Consider the following 23,064-nt stretch of genomic DNA (forward strand, 5'->3'; position numbering starts at 1 on the left):
TCACCCATTCCTTCTCTCCAGAGATGCTGGCTGTCCCGCTGAGTTACTCCAGCATTTTGTGTCTACCTTTGATTTAAATCAGCATCTGCAGTTCTTTCTTACAGCCTTAAATTCAACTCACATCTGAGAACTGCAACACCAATCTGGTAAAATGCTGTTTGGCAGCCAACATCTTCAGCCAAAGAAACACAGTTTAAAAGCAATTTTGTTTTGAATGAATTAAATTAAGACTTAGCTTTGAGCTTATCCTGTAATTTACCACATTGGTCGCTCAGTAAACAGCCAGGATTACTGGAACTGTGCAACTGCAGGTGGAAAGAATGAGAAGTGGAAGAGGATAAAGGAGAGGAAGGGGCAGGAAGAGGGTGAAGTGCACAGGAAGAGAAGCCACCTCCAGGCCATCTTCACTCCCCCCACCCCCATCACGACAGACCACCACTCTCAGTTTATAAATTATTTTTCTATTAGATAAAAGCACTGTAATAAATAGAACCAACTCACTGGATCAAATAGGAACAACAATACGTTTTTGGCAGGACCATCGGTTGTCCTGAAGTGGATCTGCGGGAGGGGGGTGGGGGGGCAAAATGAGTGAAAGCGAGCAATGGAGGGAGAGAACGTGTGCATGTTGGGGTGATGGAGGGAGAAAGGAGTCCTTGCATCAGACATGAGAGCAGAGAGGGAGGGGCAGCAGCTGCAGAACATGTGAACAACATGTATGGATTGGAGATTCCTGACTAAACAGCCTCAAACACTGGGCTACAGTAAACCAGCTTGGGGTCCAGCTCTCGCAGGGTCAGGTGAAAGCGCGATTGTGTGGACCCGTCCCTGCCACGCACCATCTGCAACGTGGTCACTAGCTCAACGTGCAGCGGATCCATCGCAAGCGACTAACAGTTGTCTGGGCAGAGGGTGCGGCCATTCTATCAAAATTAACAGGGAGCACTGCAAAATACGTCATCAGCACCAAGCTACTCAATTTAGCAAAGTAAATATAAATATACGCCGTGACTAACTCCTCCCCCAGTACTTCCACCATTCAGAGGTAGGGTAGTTCCCGCAGCAACCAGTGATGGCAGCGAGCATCCAGTGGTGAAGGGGTGCAGTGAGAGTACAGCATGACAGAGGTTGTACCCCTAACCGCTCCCAAACCCCCTACACTGGAGCTGGGGGAACAGGGGCAAAAATCACATGGTGCTTAGAAACAGGAGCAGAGAGAACATTACACGGAGCAGAGATTACAAACACGATTGGGATGAGGAGAGGTAATAACAATTCCTTTGGGAATCATCATCGACATCATTCAAACAAAACCATTGTTTTGCATCAAAGTCAACAGCCCAGCACACGGGGCCGGACTGATCTCCAGAGGGAAGCAGGTGAGAGTCTGGACCATGCCCGCAGCACTGCAGGCAGACTCCCTCGCCGTCTGCCTGTCGTTTGCCCTGCAATGATTAGGAAGCCAATTTCAAATCCCGTTTCATGTTTGCCTGGTTTGAGGGCGAAGGGTTCCACAGATTTACACCCTGGGTTATGTTCATAGCAGACTCGCGAGGCTGGTGGTCGGTCCATTTTGAGCTTGAAACTGCACAGGAAGAGGCCCGTCAGTCCACTGAAAGACAGAATGCAATTCACACATCACCGATGGGCAATAACAACACCGAGCCACAGAACACGTCTCAAACAATACTCTCAACTCCTTACATCACCCCCCCCCGCCCCCTCTGATCACCCGTGCCTGAATTCTACAACACACTGTCTCAGTGAAGTTACCGAATTGTCTCCATCAGCATTGTAACCAGTTAGTTCAATGGAAGACTTGAAATTACCATTATTGTACCTCAGTTATAAAGTGCCCTCCATAATGTTTATGACAAAGACCCATCATTTATTTATGGGATCCAGCTTTCTCACTCCTGCTACAAACATTCAGACTGGTTGCAGCCGGAGAAAGCCGGAAAAGCATTAAATGGTTAATCTTAAGTAGACAAAAAACGCTGGAGAAACTCAGCGGGTGAGGCAGCATCTATGGAGAAAAGGAGTAGGCAACGTTTCAGGTCGAGACCCTTCTTTAGACTCTTCTGAAGAAGGGTCTCGACCCGAAACGTCGCAAACTCCTTTTCTCCATAGATGTGGCCTCATTCGCTGAGTTTCTCCAGCATTTTTTTGTCTACTTTTGATTTTTCCAGCATCTGCAGTTCCTTCTTAAAAAGATTAACCTTGCATGGTAAGAGGTGAAAGTTGAACCTGAAGCTGGCCATTGACAGTAGTGAAAGCACAACCGAGAACATCAACAGTCTGGTTATCCAGGTGCTGTTTAAACACTCCTCTGGGAATAGTGCAAGAGGACTGTGTTGGGGGAAGCGTTGATCAGGCTGCATAAAGGGAAGCGGTAATCAGGCTGCGTTGAGGGATACAATACTTACATTGATCAGATTGTGTTCGGGGAGGCTGCAAGCCTCTATATGGTCGTTGAGAAGCTGCTGAGAGAAGTTCTGATGCATCTGCGCTGCTTCATGAGCTTCCAAAGAGTTCCCACATGCCTTGTTGAGATCTAAGAGAAGGAAAACATGACTTAAGAAACAGCACTGCCACAGAAGTACAAAGTAACTCAGTGGTACTTTTTACTGCATACTAAGTAAAGACTTTAACAATACATGTAAAGTCTCCTCCCCCACTGAACATTTTACAACTTTGAAGATCTGATCGCTGCGTGCGGGGAAAGCATCAGTACACAGCTTTCAACGTGATAACCACAGACAAATTACTCGGTTTAACAAGACGGTGAAATGCTTGTCTGATGCAGCAAGCAACCTGGAAGGGACATGTCGTCTGAATGTACAGTGGAAACCGATTCAAGTTAAACAGGAATTTAAAACAGGAATTTCATTGAACAATGGGTAAAAGAAAATGAGAAAGAATGGGGAAAGGTAGGGGATCAGCGGTGACACTTATCTTATACCAACATGAGTGACAATAACAGGCTCTGTCGAGAGTTGGAGCTGTTGCAACAAGTTCCCCGAGGGCTAGAAAAGAGTGTTCACCATATTGGGCACAAAGGCGACACCTAGTGGGACAAGCTGGAACCAACCCTTCCGCAAGCAACAATTGTAACCAGAGGCATCAGAAGTTTCAGGCCAGTTTAAAGATTTGCATTATGCAGTTCCTATCCTGTAGCCAGAAGCAAAGATCCTATAGCGGAGCAAGATAGTCCACTCAACAAAAAAGCCGTAGTAGGTCATGGGTAATCTTTAGCGCCATTTCCGTAACCGGCTTCAGTCTCAGCTCTAGTATCTTTGCTTTGGTCATGGCGTCGTCATACACAAATCATCTTTTTGTTTCTCAGCTGCAGTAAAGGAGGGAGGAGGATGAAATCGCTCAGTAATGGGTCAAGGCAGCTATCGAAAAGGTCGACCCGAAATACCACCTATTTCTTCTCTCCAGAGATGCTGCCTGATCCAGCCTTTTGTGTCTGCCTTCCAAAAGCCTGAGTTACTCCAGCCTTTTGTGTCTGTCTTCGGTTTAAACCAGCATCTGCAGTTCCTCCCTGTACAAGGTATGTGCCGTTTTAACTGAACGCATAACTGGTGTTAGGTCGGGTCAAGGACAGGGTCGGGGTTACTGAAATGGCGGAAGTTATGCTCCGTTGTGCACTACACGTCAGTCCATTGGATTTTGCAGGAGTGGTCTATCTTTCTCCGCTATAGGATCATTGGTCAGAAGGTTACAAAGCACTTCATGTGTTGCTCAAGACTAGATTTGTTGAATTAACTCAATTTCCACAGCAAGTGTCATGGGAATTAAAATCATTTCAGTAGTCAAAAAGACCTCTGAATTACCTGGTCGAAATATCAGCAAAATGCTGTTGTGGTCTTGCAGTAGGCAAGATAAACACATTACAGGAAGCGGACAGGTTTAACAACAAATGTGCATTTGCCCCTAATTCAGGCAAATCATATCCTGGAAGTCATCTAACCACAACCCCAGAATGCTGCTTCCATGGGGGTAGAACAACACTTGCTCACTTACCCCTCAGCAGTGCTGATGACCACAGCTGGACTGACATGTCTGGGATCTTGCTGGCCAGTTGCATGGCTGGTACCACCATGTTATTGCTCTCCTGTAGAAATGAACAGTCCATGAGTAATGCTCAACATAAGTTCATCTATGTGTAGTCATGAAATATCTTCAACCTGAAACGTTGGATCTCCCTCTGCAGTTGCCTAAATTGCTAACTACCATATTTCCCGGCAATGAAGACGCTATTTTTTACCCTAAAATAAGACCCGAAAATTTACCTGCATCTTGGAGGCCGAAGGTTAGATTGTTAGCCAAGAAAGATAGACTATCCCTCAGTGCAGCGGCTGTAAAAGGACAGCACCACTGAGGGGGGGGAGGGGGCGAGTAGGAGGCGGTCGGGGTTCATGCCAGCAACTCACTCAGTAGCTCAGGTGGCTGCAAACAGCCGCCGGGACCAGACAGCGGAACTGCAGCTAGACCCGGGGCTCGCAGGCGACCTGGGAACTGCAGCTTGTCCCGGGGCTTGCAGGCGACCTGGGCGTTACACGTGAAAACTATGTATTATTAGTATGTATTACTACTAATTTATATATTATTAGTATGTATTATTACTAATTACTAATTTAGTTAGTATGTATTATTACCTCCATTTATTAACTATGGCGATAGATGTGGCCCGCCATCCGCTCACAAACATGGGTCCTGGCCCCTATGCAAAAAAGGTTGTCGACCCCTGGACTAAACCAAACCAATTCTGTCCCGCCAGCCTTTTTTCAAAATTTAGCAACTCAAAATGGGGATGCGTCTTAATTGCCATAAAAAAGGGTAATTATATTTCTGATGATATCTCAATGTATTAGCCTCTGTAAATTGTAGTCTGAAAAAGGGTCCCGACCCAAATCGTTATTTATCCATGTTCTTCAGAGATGCTGCCTGAGCCGCCGAGTTACAACTGGACACTTTTCTTGGTAAACCAGCACCTGCAGTTCCTTGTTTCTCCAATGAGTATTGTTTGTTTGACAAATCTGTATGTGCTGTAGCATAGTAGGTCATGACATGCACAAAAACAGAAAACGCTGGAAACACTTAACAGTTCAGCAAGCATCTGGAAACAAAAACTGAATTGTTCTGGTGAAGCATCTTCAACCTGGAACATTAATGCTTTTCTTTCACAGAGGCCGCCTTGTCTGCTGAGCATTTTCAGAGTTTTCCGATTTTGTTTCAGATTTTCAATGTATGCAGTTTTTAGGAATACCCTCGTGGTCACTGGAAGAATGGGTACATTTGACAAACAGCACCCCAGGATGCTGCTCCAACTGATGAGCTACTGTGCTACCTTATGTACTGTTTAAAAACAGGACCTCGAGGGTAGTAATATCTGGATTATTTCCGGTGCCATGTGCTAATGCGAGTAGGAAAAAGAGGATAGGACAGATGAAAGATAGGTTGGGATTTGCGGCCACTGGCAGACATATTTAGATCGTCAATAGCCAAGAGAGAAGTGGAGTTTAATTCCGATTGATGCAAGATGTTATGGTTGGACAAACTGGGGCAGGATTTACACAGTAAATAGCAAGATGCTGTTCTGTTATAGGACAGAGAGATGTAGTGGTGCAGGGACAGTTCCACGAAGGTAGCAAGATGACAGAGTGAAGAAGCCATTTAGCACGCTGTCCTTCATCGGTCAGAGAATTGGGATGTCATGTCACAGCTGCACAAGACATTGATAAGGCCACATTTAGGGCACCATGTACAATCTGGTTGCCCTGCTCCTGGAACAGAGTCATTAAACTGGGAAGGGTGCAAAAAAAATGTTACTGGATCTGTAGTGGCTGAGTTATAAGGAGAGGCTGGGCTTGTTTTTTTCCTGGAGTACAGAATGATGAGGGATTACCTTAGAGGTATATACAATTATGAGCCACATACAGTAGGAGAGTCTAAAACTAGAGGGTTACGTTTACGGTCAGAAGGGAAAGGTTTAATAAGGACCCGAGGAGCAACTTTCACGTCAGAGTGGTGAGCGTATGGAATAAGCTGCCAGTGGTAGTAGAGGTGGGCACAATCACAATTTTAAGGTCACTTCGACAGATACATAGATAGGAAAGGTTTGGCAAGATATGGGCCAGGTGCAGACAAGTGGGACTAGCTCAGTTAGGCAACTTGGTTGGCATGGATGAGTTGAGCCAAGGGGCCTGCCTCTCTGTTGTAAAGCTCTATGACACTATATCAGTTCAACCCTGTTTGCAAACAGAGGTTTGTGTCATTCACCGATAGCAAGACTGAACTTACCCTATGGTTTCCAAGGGCGTAGAATATGTGACCCAGTAATACCAAGGAACAAGCTGTTAACCGATTCAAATCTTCTGCGTTTGACATTTTGAGAGTCTCCCGTAGAAATCTCCTGGAAAACAAAGAACAGTCAAATAACTTTGTAGGGTAATGTAGCATGGAAACTGGACCTTTGGCCCAACTCGTCCATTCCGACCAAGATGCCCCATTTCCCCACATTTGGCATATACCCCTCTGAACCTTTCCTATCCATGTACCTGGCCAAGTGACTTAAATGCTATTCTGGTACCTGCCTTAATTACCTCCTCTGGCAGCTCATTCCAAACATCCCATAGCCTTTCTGTCAAAACTTTGCCTCTCGGGTTCCCATTAGATCATGTGCTTGTCACCTTTAACCTACGTCCTGTTTCTTGAATCCCCTACCCTGGGAAAAAGACCGTACATTCATCCTAGCTATTCTCTTCATGATTTTATACACCTCTATAAGATCACCCCATAGACTCGAGAAGGGTCCGGATCTGAAATGTAGTTTGTCCACTTCTCTATACAGGTGCTGCCGGGCGGGCTGCGTTTGATACAGATAAAGCATGGAACCAAGGACTTCAGTCCATCGAGTCTACACCGACTATCAATCACCCATTCACACCAGTTCTACATTAGCCCACCTTTGCATCCCCTCCCTACGCACTGGAGACAATTTGGAGGGGCAAATTAATCTGTAAAAAAGGCCTTTGGGATTTGGGAGGTAACCGGAGCACCTGGAGGAATAGCACACAGTCACAGGTAGAACATGTAAATTCCACACAGATTGCATCCGAGTTCAGGATCGAACACGCTTAGCTTTAAGGTGAAAGGGGCAGAGTTTAAATGATACATGCAGGGCAATTATATATTTTTTTAAGTGATGGGTGCCTGCAACCTGCTGCCAGGGATGGTAGTGAAGGCAGATACAAAAGTGAAATTTGAAAGGCTTTTAGATAGGCGTGTGGATGTGCAGTGAATGGAGGGATATGGATCATACGCAGGCACAGGAGAACAGGTCAGCACAGATATTGTGGGCTGAAGGGCTTGCACCTATGTTGGTAGACAAAAATGCTGGAGAAACTCAGCGGGTGAGGCAGCATCTATGGAGCGAAAGAAATAGGCAACGTTTCGGGCTGAAACCCTTCTTCTGACTGATGTGAGGATGGCGGGAGGGGGGGGTTGGCAGGAAGAAGAAAGGAAGAGGTGGAGCCAGTGGGCAGACAGAGAGCTGAGAAGGGGAGGAGAAAGTAGGGACTACCTGAAATTAGAGAAGTCAATGTTCATACCGCAGGGGTGTAAACTGCCCAAGCGAAATATGAGGTGCTGCTCCTCCAATTTACGGTGGTCCTCACTCTGGCCATGGAGAAGCCCAAGGACAGAAAGGTTGGATTCGGAATGGGAGGGGGAGTTGAAGTGCTGAGCCACCGGGAGATCAGGTTGGTTATTGTGAACCGAGCGGAGGTGTTCGGCGAAGCGATCGCCAAGCCTACGCTTGGTCTCACTGATGTAGAGCAGATAACATCTAGAGCAGCGGATGCAATAGATGAGGTTGGAGGAGGTGCAGGTGAACCTCTGCCGCACCTGGAAAGACTGCTTGGGTCCTTGAATGGAGTCAAGGGTGGAGGTAAAGCGACATGTGTAGCATTTTTTGTGGTTGCAAGGGAAAGGGAGAGGGTGGTTCGGGTGGGAAGGGACAAATTGACCAGGGAGTTACGGAGGGAGCGGTCTCTGTGGAAAGCAGACAGGGGAGGAGATGGGAAGATGTGGCAAGTGGTGGAGATGGGAAGATGTGGCAAGTGGTGGAGATGGGAAGATGTGGCAAGTGGTGGAGATGGGAAGATGTGGCAAGTGGTGGAGATGGGAAGATGTGGCAAGTGGTGGAGATGGGAAGATGTGGCAAGTGGTGGAGATGGGAAGATGTGGCAAGTGGTGGAGATGGGAAGATGTGGCACATTGGAGGTGGCAAAAATGACAGAGGATTATTTGTTTTACACGACGGCTGGTAGGGTGGAAGGTGAGGACAAGGGGGACTCTGCCCTTGTTACGAGTGGGGGGGGGGGGGGAGATGGGGAGTGAGAGTAGAGTCACGGTGTAGAAAAGAGACCCTGGTGAGAGCCTCATCAATGGTAGAGGAGGGGAACCCCTGTTCCCTGAACCTATGCTGTACTGTTTAATGATTTAAGAGCGAGACTGCGACTATTCAACAGAGATGTCGTTGGGATGGTAACTATGCTCATCACGTCCTAAAGCTACAACAAGATCTGTGTGCATCTCTCTGCCATACTCCACGCGAAAGGCGGAACAAGATGAGAATGGCTGAGTGGCCTATTTCTGTCCATCTGCAACTGCACTAGAATGCAGCAAACTGCAATCAGACAAGTGGTTTGAAAAACATTCAAACAGTAAGACTAAGCCATGCACATTATTTTTAGGATTTTGAGAGAGAAATGACAAGAGACACAGCCTGCCAAGCTGCTGCCCCACAGTTCCAGCGAGCTGGTTATGGTCCCGACCTCTAGTGCTGCCTGTGTGGAGTTTGCACAATCATCCCATGACCAAAAATAATTTCTCCAGTGGCATCGATTAGTGAGTCATGTTAGTGAGAATGAGATTGCTCTGTGAGCTGGCCTTGACTCAGTGGGTTGAAGCAGCCATTTCGCATCTCGTACGGAGATCTGAAGATATTAACACAGTGACTTTATACTTTAAATTACCTTTTGGTTTAATAAGCACAAGCTGCAAGTCAACACCCGAGTATCCAAGTTTCAGGGCTGGGAAGCTTGGGTTCAGTCAGCTGCACCAGCTAAACAAAATATTTTTTCTGCCGATTTATGAATTCCCATCCTTGCATTGAAAGTCCTGTGTGGTCTCCACCCTTCCCAGCTCTGCACTCCAATTCTAGCCCTGTGCAAACCTAATATTAAATCCCTCCCTTCTTGAGGGCAGCAACGTCAGTTTCCTGGGGTTTTGTGCTATGAAATCCCCCCCCCCCCCTTTAAAAGTCAATTTAACAACAAAAGCATCAATAGGTTCAATGATCTTGAGGGCACATTTTTTGCAGGATTAATACAATTTGTTCCCATCAAGAGTTAAAGAAGGGGTAGAAGTCAGACATTGTACCGTTTTTAGGAATCAGGGTGAAAGGCACCTTTGTGACCACAAAGAAATACACTAGACTATTTATAAAAACATCCCCGAGAGCCAAGGCTGCCAAGCTGCGACTGAGGAAAGCCAAACACTCACTTTGCTTCATTGTACCTTCCTTGAAAGAAGGACAGGAGGCCCCGGATGTAGAAGGCAGCTGCTCGGAGACAGTGGGAACTGGGAGACGGAAGAGAGAAACAAAATGTTACTTCAAACATTAACACAACTGTATTTGACGAGCACAAAATAAAAGAGCCAAATAATATTTTACACTCCCCTCCTTGTTAAACACTTTACAATGTAATCTAGATATCTTCTGATTACCAAGGTTGCTGTTGAATTACATTAATGTCCACACAGACTACTTATTGATTGATTTACACATGCATTTCCATGCAGACAATGGCAGTGCCAGACCACAGGAAGCCATGCGTGCTCAGCAACCGGTGGGGGCGGATCAAGGTTTGGTACTGTGCCCAAGGAGCGGCTACCACCAGGTACCAGCTGGCACACTATCTGTTTCTCTGTGCGCACGCACAATCACAGCATATCTGTATGATTAAACTCATGGAAGAAACTGTAACTGAGCCACCCAGCAGGATTAAGTTGGAACATATACACTTTGCTAGGTGAGGATTTTAATGTACGATGGGTTATGATGCGAGGAGCATTTAGACATAGCATCATACAGGCTCTTCAGCCTAACTTGTCTATAGCCAAGAGGCCCCATTCTAAGCTAGTCCCATTTTCTCACTTTTAGTCAAAATCCCTCTAAACGTTTCCTATCCATGCATCTGTCCGAATGTCTTTTAAATGTTGTTATTATACCTGCCTCTACTACTTCCTCTGGCAGCTCGTCCCGTATACCCACCACCCTCTGATGCATGCCGATAATTAGTGAGTTGACACTTGCTTCCATCATCTCCTTACATGCAAGAACAAGTTATAGAAGCAGTTCATCAAGAACCAAAGATAAGTTTGACCTTGGGCTCAGCCCTAAAGTGGGGTAAAGTGAATTACAATAGTGTAACACAGGAGCTGTAAGAATAGGATTGAGATCAGCTGTTTGAGGGGATACAATATTGGTATTAGTATAGCAGAGTCAGAGACACTGATGCTTCCCTTACCTGACTGGGAAGTTGTGATCTGGGTTTATTCTTTCCAGCAGATTGTATAGCTGTAATGAATAGGATAGCTTGTCAGCACAATAATTTGCCTAAAGAACCACAAGGATACAATGCTTCTCACCCAGCCACACAAAAGGATACGTATTTGGAACAAATCTAGATTTCAAAGGGAGAGGTGCAGACCAAAAATAGATACAATGGATTTCAGGTCAACCCCAGATTGTGACAGGGTTCACTTCCCGAGAACTGTAACTCGGACAGATGGCAAGTGGAAATGCAGCACCCGACAAAACATTTAAATAATTTTAGGCATAGGCAAAATATTGTTAAACCGTGGTGTTTCTCAACCATTTGAATATTGCCCTGAACAGAGTTCCCATATGGGAGAAGAAGCCTGCAGCATCCAGGAAATCCATCTTGCTGGTCTCCCAAATACTTGTTCCCATGTAGAATGAAGGAACTGCAAATGCTGGTTTACAAATAAAGACATACATCCTGGAATAACTAAATGCAGCATCTGTCAGGCAGCTTCTCTGGAGAACACAGATAGGTTACGTTTCCTATGCATGTTTTCCAGAGATGCTGCCTGACAATGAGTTACTCCTACTCCAGCACTTTGTGGCTCCTTCCTAAGTACAAGCGGTATGCAAGTTGGGTGGTCATAACCTGGGGAGGATCTGTGTTGTACAGACCAGCCAGGATACAATTAAACAATGCAATTGACTAGTGCCTTTTTGGACCCAACTCTACAAGTAGAGATACTGGCATATAAGCAGGTTGCTGTTGCTTGTTCAATGTTTTTCACATCTCAAATGGGCCAATATATGCAGGGCTGGGATTTTCAGAGGCTAACTTGTTACTGTGGCATAACATTGAAACAAACGGCAAAACTAAATAATTTCTATGGTGAACTTATGACCATGCAGTTTTTTGTTATCAAGCACCAATGTGCAGGGTGGATAAGGACATAAGCACTAAGTAAACATTATAGGCCATTACACACACAGACCAATTGGCAACACAAGGTAAAGCATCAATTCCCAGTTCAATACTAACTTGTTACAACACCTTTAATCCGTACAATTGTGTATCCTCCGATTCACTATTTGTTGGCAAGTATATGGTCATGATGAAAACAACCAGGTACAAGGGAGACTCAGCTTAACTGTTCCCAAGAGGCACATTAAACCCAAGCCCCTATTGTGGCAAACATTAAAATTGCAACCATTAATGGTCAACAAGGTTGCTCACAGCCAGATTGAGAACATGCACTTGGACTAGGTCAGAAACAATCCCTACCTCCCAGGATATGGCAACCGAGGATTTTGCTGCAGGAAATACAAAACTGGGTAAGAATCAAAGCAAAGTCTGCTATGAGGTTATGTTAGAAGGACAGACATCAGCCGTCTTACCTCCTGATGTCTGTTGCCCTCTCTAATGTAGACACTGGCCAGGTTTGTGACAATGAATGCCCACAATTCCTGATGCGTTGTTAGCTGAAATGAGAGAGCAGATTTAGAAACATTTATCTTATGCATCATCATATAGACAGAATGCCTCAACATTTTTTTTAAGGCCAACTCGTTATGAAACAGTTCAATTCCATTAATATGAAGGATAATGTGGCTGTCAATTAATAGGGAATTAATACGATTTTCACTGTATTTAAAGCTACTACAGTCCAATCACTAGAGGTTATATTGTGCATGTTAGATTATGCTGGAATGCAGGATGAAACATTAAAAAAGTTCAGTTTATTAAAATTACCAGCCTAACTCTTGCCTATGCTAGTGGATACACTGGTACATAATCTGCCTGTGGAATAACTGGGCAATGACGGAAAGTAGTTATGGAACATAACTGAGGTAGCCACTTGATTGGGAGCACATACCTACAGGCCTACAAAAGGTTGCTGTCCAATTGATCGCGTTTAGGCAAAGATCAATAGTTTGCACTGTGTGTGGGTCATTGTGATAATGATATTACACTCAATCAAACCACCCCTAAGTAATCAGCAATACAAACAACATCTGAATCACATCAAACCAACTCTACAGGCATCACTCATTCACTTAGGTGCCCACATGTGACACGTCAGAAAGAAGAAAGACCCATGTAGGTTGGAAATCCTTCTTCATTAAACTTTCAATTCCAATATTCAAAACAACACAAAATATGGAAATGACACAGGTCAGCCATTTTGGTATCAAAGCCTTGACTGTGAAGTGCCTTTAAAAGGGAGGCCCAAACAATGGCCTGTGATTACAATGTTAACTTGGTCCTAAAGGTTTGGCTTTATGCTTCCCTCCATCCCATATCTTTCGATTTTTATATAGCCAAAAAGTCCATCATTCTGTTTTCAATTAATGTAATGAATGAGCATGCTTGGACATGGCAGCTGTAATTTTAATCTAATTTTAATCTACTTTTCTGGAATGGAAGCGTCTCTACTGCCTACAGGTTGAGACAGCCTTGGCAAGGTTCAATAAACCTGGTTTCCAAGTAAAATTTCAGAAAATGAAATAGAAATGGACACAAAAAGTAAATCTTTATAATAATAAACTTAAATGATTTGAATTAAATTGTAAACTTCAAATCATGCAGCAGAAAAATACATTTGTTGGGTCCTGCTGTGGAAATGAAGGACCTAGCCCTAACGCCATTACTGGCAATGGGAATGGGTCAGAGAAAGATTCACTGCACCGTGGGTTAGATTCACTGCATGTGCCCACACTTCCCTGTGAGACTGGGAAGACAATTACATTTTCTTTCAACTTCAAGCTATCCAAAGTATTTCATATACAAACTATATATATGTTTTAATGATGTATGAAATGTAGCAGCAAATATACATATTACAAGCTCTTGACTGGGAGCACATACCTCCAGGCCTACAAAAGATTGTGGTCCAATTAATCTAGTCTGGGCAAAGATCAATAGTTTGCACTGTGTGGGTCATTGTGGTAATGACATTAAAACACAAAAATACTAAAATCATCTTTAAAAAAAAAAATTATAGCCGAGGTACAAATATTGCCCGAAAAGGAGATTGAGGGAATTCAACAAATGTTTGAATGTTTTTTAAACATCTGAATGAAACAGCAGACAAGTGGAAAATGCCCTGTGCAATCAGTCCTCTGTCTGGATTTGTGACAAGACTGTGAAGTGGCAACCTTTATAGTAGTGGAAAAAGATACAGGAAAAATCTTACCCGAAGTGCTGTTGTGAACTGTGCCTCAGCATTGTCCATGCAGTTTATGGAGATGCAATACAAACCCTGCAGGAAGAGAATACATGGTTACGATAGACAATCACAATTCCAATTGTTTGTTGCCAACGGTATTTATCCTGCACAGGCTACCATAGGAGCTAGAATCTCACTGTAATGGGGTACGAGCTAATTTGTCAGTATGAGCTAATATGAGCTAATTTGTCACCCTGTAATAAAACAAGATTCTATTGCGACTGCACTCCAGTCCATGAAAACAGGAATGGTTATAGAAATAACAACTGCTGATATGAGAATTAATTTCATCAGAGTAAATGCATAACTCCATCTAATCTCTGCTCACGAGGTGCAGCAAGAGTCTCCAGAATACAATGTCCTACAAACCCATGGTCAGTGGCTCCTGAGAACACTGATCCCGATGGGGCTATTCCATTGAAGCTCCAGCAGACCTCCCATGATCTGATCCATTTTCCAAGGGACCAAAGCTACCCGCCATAATTCTGCCCATATTGAATGGATCTTGTTCAAGGGCACCGCAGAGACAAGTCAAAGTTTAACAATATACAGCACTATTGGCCAAGATGACAACTGATAACCTAGAAGGCTACGAGTTGGCAAACATCAACCGACCGAATGTGGAAAACAAACTGATTTTAATTCAGAATCCCCACGTTAACTGGCATGAGGCATGGATAACCCAGCATGTATTGCTGTGGAAGAGGGTAAATGATAGAGACTAATAAATAAGGAGAAAAAAACACCGTAGGATCTCAGCGGGTCAAGCAGCATCTGTGGAGGAAAAGGAATGTCGACATTTCAGGTCATGATGGCGCAGTCCTGTTGCAGGGTCTACCATCCTTTTGTCTCCACAGATGCTGCTTGACCTGCTGAGTTCCTCCAGCTGTCTGCTTTTGCACCAGATTTCAGAATCTGCAATTTCTTGTGATCCTGATAAATAACAGAACCCTTATCAATTTGCCAGCCATTGCAATGATTTTTTTTAAACTCACCAGTAGTGTGTGAAGCTGGGCTGCATGGTTGGAAAATAACCTGGGAGATTGCTGACATAGTTGGCAGACCTGAGAAATCTGACAAGACATAAAATTGCAAGTACAATAAACACATGTTAAAATCTACATCCAACCAGGAAAGTAAAATTGGCTGAATGTTATTGCCCGAAGTAAGGAAGAGAAAAATATATTTTAAAACTGTGGGCAAAGAGGTGTGATTGGTTGAAAAACTGACAGGAAAATGAAAGAAAGATACTAGCTAACGTAGACATAGAAACCGAGGCGCACCTGAAAGATTGTGCATGGGTTAATCATGCTGATGGAACAATGTTGTTTAGAGCCTCTTATCCAACATTATATTTAAGGTTTATGTTCATTATTGTCACATGTACCAAGGTACAGTAGAAAGCTTTTATTGGCATGCTATCCAAACAAATCAGATAATATTGTACAAACACAATCAAGCCAATCTCAAGTATAATAGGTAGAGCAAAGGGAAAGATACAGAGTGCAGATTATAGTTTCTCAGCATTGTAGCATACACTTTACCTCTAGAGTCCATACTCTCAGCTGCCAAGATGTGAAGCTCTGTATTTTGTTCTTTCATCAAAACACGCCGTAAAAATCTCTTGTTTTTAAACCAAGCATGTGGACATCTACATAACTCACTGAGCAAGATGTCAATATTTGGATGTTTTGCTGCATTGTAGTCAGTATAGAAATTCAGGATGAAATGCTGCTACCCAAAAAAGAACTGTATCCAACTAACCAGGCAAACTGTGAACTCAGGCACCAGAGGCCAAAGTCTAGCCATTGCCTAACCCAACACAGTGCTTAAAAGACATCTGAACAGGTACACAGATAGGAAAGGGTTAGGAGGGATATAGGCCAAATGTGGCAGGTGGGACTAGTGTAGATGAGGCATCTTGGTCGGCATGGACAAGCTGGCTGCAGAGCCCATTTCCATTCTGTATGACTCTACGAACACATCATTGTTCTGCAATGTGTTTTCTGATGTTATCCAGGGTGTGCCAAAGAATACAAACCTCTTGGAGAGCTGTGGCTTTGTGGCCTGTTACAAGTCGACACATGATGATATGTTCCAGTAACATGACTTGAAATGATGAGAGGATTGGGCTGCAGTCCAGCACTAAACAAAGAGAGAGAGAATGATGTCGTATATTGACAATGTAAACAATAAATCCCCAATTTACAGCCAAACTAATTAACAAATGTTTTAAGAAATCCTTTGAGAATTGTCTCAAACAGCAATTGTGTTTTTGAATCATGTCTCATAAGGCTGGATGGTTCCAAAATGTACAAATGACAGATTTGTCTCTTCAAGCACTGTATCCCAACATTATCCAATGCACCAATTGCTTCCATTGTACCAAATTATTATAAATCATATACAAACCCACTTGCAGGGTACCCGCATTTAGTGCCTATGTTAAAGTGAAAGAGCCACCCCCAATACAGTATGTGTTCCATAGCATCACACCTTGTCCCCAACGGAACTGTTTCCATGTTATGCAGTCACAACAGTCCCACCACTATTGTACTCGGGTGTTATACAGTGACAGACCCATCCCCACTAATACTACACCCAGTGTCAGACGTGTTCCCATCTGTACTATACCCCTGTGTCAAACAGCAATAGACCCATCTCCACCAATACTGTTTGCTACTTGGTATCGAAACAGCTCAGCTCAGGGAAGGGATAGAGTCCAAATTGAAATAGACTGTAAATAATCCAGACACCCTACAATCATCAAAGTCCAACAGAACTCACAAACAAATATGCAGTTGTTGGAGCTTACTTTTTAATTTCTCTAACTGCATGAGTGCTTTATCTGTATATTTCTGGGCTTTCTCCAAGTATCCAGCTTGCATGGAGTGCATCACAGTCACCTGCAACACAAGAACCTCAGCATTATTCACATGCATTTCACCCTAACATTGTGCACAGAGCCCGCAGCTATACAAGCTCGGCCAAACAGAACCAAATGTGCTGCACCTTCATTGGTGTTGTGCTAACTTGAGATGGAGTAAATTACATTACTGAAGGAAGAAGGGGCAATGTTACGGTCAGATGTTGCATGTAACCAATTTTCTCAGTATCCCCTCCCCAAAAATTAATAAATCTATACCCAACAGAGCAGAAAACAGTACAGCACAAGAACAAATCCTTCAGACCACCATGACTAATTCCATCCACCTGCACATTGTCTATATCCTTACATTCACTGTTTGTTCCCATGTGCCCATCCAACTGCCTCTTAAATGTTGTTATTGTATCTGCTTTCAGGCACCTACCACCCTCTGTATAAAAACAAACTTGCCCCGCACATCTCATTTAAACTTTCTTCCTCTCACCTCAAACGTATGTCCTCTGGTAAGGACATTTTCACTCTGGGGAAAAAGTCTATGTACCCAATTTATCCATCTCATAACTTTTTTGCACTCCTATCAGGTTGTCCCTCAGCTTCTGACGATTTAGAGAAATAACCCAAGTTTGCCCAACCTCTCTTTATAGCTAATCCAGGTAACATCCTGGTGAACAACTTCTGTACTCTCTCCAAAGCCTCCATATTATTTGTGTAATGCAGCAGCCAGAACTGCACACAATACTCAAAATGATCTAACTAAAGTTTTATAGAGCCACAACATGACTTCCCAACTTTTATACTCAATATCCTGACAGATAATGACTCGCACACTATATTCCTTCTTTACCACCCTATCTACATGTGTTGCAACTTTCAGGGTAAGACATGACCGGCTCCACACAATGCTGCACTGACTGCCCCTAGTAAGTCCATGCTTTACCCAATGAGAGTAGATTTTATCCTTAAGAACTATCTCCAATAATTTCCCTAGCACTGATGCAAGGCTCACTGGTTTCCTAGTTTGTCCCCGTTGCCCTTTGTACTACGATCGTCCTTAAACAAACAAGGAGGAACTGTGATATCACATGATTCTTTTAAAGTGCAAAGTTCTGGAATGTCTTGCCAGAATCAGTCAAATTCATGAAAGCTTTTAAATCAGACAGAAAAATATTTGAAAAAAAGGTGTTAGTGACCAAGTTTGTGACAGCTACAGAGGCAAATGGGCCATTTCTCCCACTCAGAAATATCCCCTTCAAAAACAGGTTATATATGAGACGGTGCTCACTGCTGTGAAATGGAGAACAACGACTTTCCATCCAACGTCTGCTCTGAACTGAGTTAGCTGAGGCAGCTCACATTAGTTAAAGTATCACAATTAGATCACGTTCATAAAATACTTAACTTGCATTGTCCTGAAAGGGCCAAGAAAGAGCTGACAAGTTCAAGGGATCAGGTACTGGCAAAGTAGTTTCTATCCATGATTTCTATTCCCCAGCTTTACATCCCAGTCTGGGAGACTCTTGGACAGGTTCAGGAGAGTTCCATCCCCAGATTCTGGTTGGAGATTTCCTCCCGTAAAGACAGGCAATGAGTGTATACTAGCACCAAATCTTACCCAGCTCCATCAGGCCAGAGTCCCAACATCTGGCTGTTTCTATTAAAGTGAACAACGACAGAAAAGTTTCATCCTAATTTTCGATGAGAAAGAAAGCATCTACTAATGAAGTCCAGCAGTGTAGCACAAACTCTCACCAGTTTCTCATAGTGCCAGAGAAGACCTGAGACAGCGTAATTTCAAGGGAGCCGAGCAAGTTTCAGTAGCTTACATTTTTTTGAAGTGATGGAACTAATTTAATATTTTAATATCAATAATGAGAGCAAAAGCACATTTATTTTTTTAAAACAGGTTTTGATTTGTCATTCATTGGGTTTGAGTGTTCTCTGGGATTTACGATCAGATGGTCATGGCTAATCAGTTTAAAGCCAGCTTCCCCGTGAGCACTGTATACCTGTGGAAGGTGGGGTATTGGGCAGGAGAGCAGGGGTCAGCTCTGAGGGAATTCTGGGTTTTCATCTCCGAGTGTTACAGTATATTTCTGTCCACTAGGCGGCAAATGTTACTCAATGCAGTTTCATCTTGCATTAGCATTTCCCTTCAGGCACAAGATGACTGGTATTTAAAGTTAACATGACAGGACTCTGGCACAAAATTGCTGGGGAAACTCAGCGGGTGCAGCAGCATCTATGGAGCGAAGGAAATAGGCGACGTTTCGGGCCGAAACCCTTCTTCATACTCTGGCACAGTCTGACAATCTCATTCAGACAGCTGGCGTGAGAAGTAAACTAGAACAAATGAGGATTCTCCACCAGCTATTACAATTATAACATATTAAAGCTAATTGGTTCCTTGGTCAAATCCCTCCCCACCTATGTTCTAGACACCTCAGACACTCTCCGCCGCCTCCACGCATTCCACTCTCTGGGCCCTCACCCCCTCATCTTCACCATGGATGTCCGGTCACTCTACACCTCCATCCCCCACCAGGATGGCCTCAGAGCCCTCCGGTTCTTCCTCGACCAGAGGAGCAACCTATACCCAGCCACTGACACTCTCCTCCGCTTAGCGGAGTTGGTCCTCACCCTCAATAACTTTACATTTGACTCCTCCCATTTCATCCAAACACAAGGCGTAGCTATGGGCACACGCATGGGCCCCAGCTACGCCTGCCTCTTTGTCGGGTACGTTGAACAATCCTTGTTCAATGCGCACCAGGGCCCCATCCCCGACCTCTACCTCCGCTACATTGACGACTGCTTTGGTGCCACCTCCTGCACCCACACACAACTGACTGACTTCATCCACTTCACCACCAACTTCCATCCGGCACTCCAATACACCTGGACGATTTCAGACACTTCCCTACCATTCCTTGACCTCACCATCTCCATCGCAGGGGACAGACTCCTGACCGACATACATTATAAACCCACTGACTCACATGGCTATCTGGACTACACGTCTTCCCACCCTGCCCCCTGTAAAGACTCCATCCCCTACTCCCAATTCCTCCGCCTACGCCGCATCTGTTCCCAGGATGAGACATTTCATACCAGGGCATCGGAAATGTCCTCGTTCTTCAGGGAACGGGGATTCCCCTCCGCCACCATAGATGAGGCTCACACCAGGGTCTCATCCATACCCCGTAACGCTGCTCTCTCTCCCCATCCCCGCACACGCAACAAGGGCAGAGTCCCTCTGGTCCTCACCTTTCACCCCACCAGCCGGTAAATACAACACATAATCCTCCGCCATTTCCGCCACCTCCAACGTGACCCCACCACTCGCCACATCTTCCCATCTCCCCCCATGTCTGCCTTCCGCAAAGACCGCTCCCTCCGCAACTCCCTCGTCAATTCTTCACTTCCCTCCCGCACCACCCCCTCCCCGGGCACTTTCCGTTGCAACCGCAAGAAATGCAACACCTGTCCCTTCACCTCCCCCCTCGACTCCATTCAAGGTCCCAAGCAGTCGTTCCAGGTGCGACAAAGGTTCACCTGTATCTCCTCCAACCTCATCTACTGCATCCGCTGCTCTAGATGTCAGCTGATTTACATCGGTGAGACCAAGCGTAGGTTGGGCGACCGTTTCGCCGAACACCTCCGCTCAGTCCGCAATAACCTACCTGATCTCCCGGTGGCTCAGCACTTCAACTCCCCCTCCCATTCCCAATCCGACCTCTCTGTCCTGGGTCTCCTCCATTGCCAGAGTGAGCACCAGCGGAAATTGGAGGAACAGCACCTCATATTCCGTCTGGGGTCCTTGCGTCCCCTTGGCATCAACATTGAATTCTCCCAATTTGGCTAGCCCGTGCTGTCCCCTCCCCCCCTCCCCTCCCCTTCCTTCACCCTCTAGCTGTCTCCTCCCATCCGCCCGCCCTCGGGCTCCTCCTCCTCCTCCCTTTGTCCTTCTTTCTTTCCCCACCCCCTATCAGTCTGAAGAAGGGTTTCGGCCCGAAACGTCGCCTATTTCCTTCGCTCCATAGATGCTGCTGCACCCGCTGAGTTCCCCCAGCAATTTTGTGTACCTTCTGGTTCTCTTGATAGATTGTTGGATGGGGAGAAATCCTTAAAAGGGCAAGACATACCTGTATTTTCTAGAGTATGGAAGTTTACTGTACAATCTCAGAGAGATGCAGTTGAATTTTAAAGAGAACATTAATGGTGGGAACTTACAGAGTTTAGAAGTGGAGAGCACAGTCATACAAGATGGATGCTGCAGGAGAGCATCAAGAGGAGTGGAAATGTGTTTACCTGAAGAGCTGAACTAAACTAAAAGGGCTCTGAAACAATTGAATTCTTACCACAGAGAACTGTGGACGTTAGTGCTGGTGAGCATATTTAAAACTAAGATCAATAAATGGCTGGACATCGATTAAGTGAAGGAGATGTGGGAATCAGGCAGGTTTGAAGTGTCGATGTAGAGGATCATCCATGATGTTCCTGAAGGAGGGACAAACTGGCGGGACGAGTAGCCAACTCCCAATCCCCGTTACTAATGTTCTGGAGCAGCCCGCAGGAAGGGATGTGCACGCTCGACATATAATGAAGTGCAGGATCTTTGTTGATGCGAATGGTGTGATTTTACCCTCTACCTGAACAAGGGTTTCATTCTCCTGTATACCTCCCTCGTCTTAATAAAAACAAAGATTAACAGTTCCCAGGGGGCTTGATACTCCTGCATCCATTACCCACTTTCTCAATGAATACTATTCTGTGCAATGCCTGGGGATATTTTCCTATATAAGAAGCACTGCATTGGTGTGACCTGCTTTGAAAATGTGCCCCGAGCCAACAATTATTACCAGGCTATTTAACAGTGATGCAGAGACAGGGGAACATCATATTCAAGCCCTTGCCCCACGCTCAGGATCATCTCCATTCCCTGTCTGAGGCCATGGTGGAACTATAGATCCCATGCCAAAGACTGAACGACACACTCGGGGGGTTGGTGCCAGGAGACCATCTGGTGCTATTTGAGAGATGAATATTGGCCAAAGCTACCTATTTCTTGAAATGGAGCTAGAGTCTTTTCTATTTACTTGACAAGGCACTGGGTATAATATCTCATCGTGGCACCTTTACCACTGCAACACCGGGGTTACTGTGCTCCAGAAAGGGCTTCACGACCTGATCTAGAGGCATACTCTCAATACAATGACAGCTACCTTTGTTTTAAAGCAGCTACAAGTGAATTATCTTGCCACATGGTCAAAGATGTTAATAGCTGGACAGATTTACCAGAAGTTATGGAAGGAACATCATATTTGACTTGACAGATGAAATATGTGGAACTCCATCCACTTTGGGAGTAAAAATAGAAAAGTACAATTTTTACTATTGAGGGAGCGCATTCTTGCTATTGAGGGAGTGCAGCGTAGGTTCACATGGTTAATTCCTGGGATGCCGGGACTGTCATATGTTGATAGAATGTAGCGGCTGGGCTTGTATACTGGAATTTAAAAGGATGAGAGGGTATCTTATCGAAACATATAAGATTATTAAGGGTTTGGACACGCTAGAGGCAGGAAACATGTTACCAATGTTGGGGGAGCCCAGAACCAAGGGCCACAGTTTAAGAATAAGGGGTAAACCATTTAGAAAGGAGATGAGGAAATACTTTTTCACACAGAGAGTTGTGAGTCTGTGGAATTCTCTGCCTCAGAGGGCAGTGGAGGCTGGTTCTCTGGATGCTTTCAAGCTTTAGATAGAGCTCTTAAAGATAGCAGAGTCAAGGGATATGGGGAGAAGGTAGGAACGGGGTACTGATTGTGGATGACCAGCCATGATCACAGTGAATGGCGGTGCTGGCTCGAAGGGCCAAGTGGCCTACTACTGCACAATTAGTCTAATGTCTAAATGGTGATGGTATACAGGTACCTGGATGTTCTTATATACAAATCATTTAGTATTAACAAGTAGGCACAGCAAAACAATTTGAAGGGCAAATATTATGCTGAACCTTATTGCAAGCAGATGCAAACGAGAGAGCAAATCATCTTACTGGAATTGTGAAACGGCTGGAAAACTGTACATGTCTGATGCCTCTACCTAAAGGAAGGATGTACATGTTACCGAGGCATCAGTCTGATGAACCCACCTATGTTGAGAACCCAATGTTCTTCAGATTTCTGGGTGGCTGGCAATTTGTCAAGAGGAGATTGCAGAGTGGGCCTATAATCTAAATTATGTCTGTAAGAATGAGGCATAATCTTATTGAAACAGACAAAATATTCACCAGATTTAACAGGTTAGATACAGGGACATCGTGCTGA

At 44.6% G+C, this 23,064-nt stretch overlaps 1 protein-coding gene across 1 annotated transcript in view; it reads right to left on the reverse strand.

The window, feature by feature from the left end:
- Positions 1-7: 7 nt before the first annotated feature.
- mau2 (MAU2 sister chromatid cohesion factor) overlaps positions 8-23,064 on the reverse strand; it is a 47,431-nt gene continuing 24,374 nt past the window's right edge. The window contains exons 9-19 of the mRNA XM_033046817.1: positions 16,664-16,754; positions 15,890-15,993; positions 14,844-14,921; positions 13,816-13,881; positions 12,017-12,100; positions 10,605-10,654; positions 9,577-9,654; positions 6,310-6,421; positions 4,030-4,120; positions 2,427-2,554; positions 8-1,612 (exon numbers count right to left, since the gene is read on the reverse strand). Of these exons, the coding sequence (XP_032902708.1) occupies positions 1,538-1,612; positions 2,427-2,554; positions 4,030-4,120; positions 6,310-6,421; positions 9,577-9,654; positions 10,605-10,654; positions 12,017-12,100; positions 13,816-13,881; positions 14,844-14,921; positions 15,890-15,993; positions 16,664-16,754 (957 nt within the window). The 3' untranslated portion in view covers positions 8-1,537. The remainder of the gene's footprint in view (positions 1,613-2,426; positions 2,555-4,029; positions 4,121-6,309; positions 6,422-9,576; positions 9,655-10,604; positions 10,655-12,016; positions 12,101-13,815; positions 13,882-14,843; positions 14,922-15,889; positions 15,994-16,663; positions 16,755-23,064) is intronic.

This window comes from Amblyraja radiata, chromosome 29, assembly GCF_010909765.2.
Source record: "Amblyraja radiata isolate CabotCenter1 chromosome 29, sAmbRad1.1.pri, whole genome shotgun sequence".
Classification (NCBI taxonomy): Eukaryota; Metazoa; Chordata; class Chondrichthyes; order Rajiformes; family Rajidae; genus Amblyraja; species Amblyraja radiata.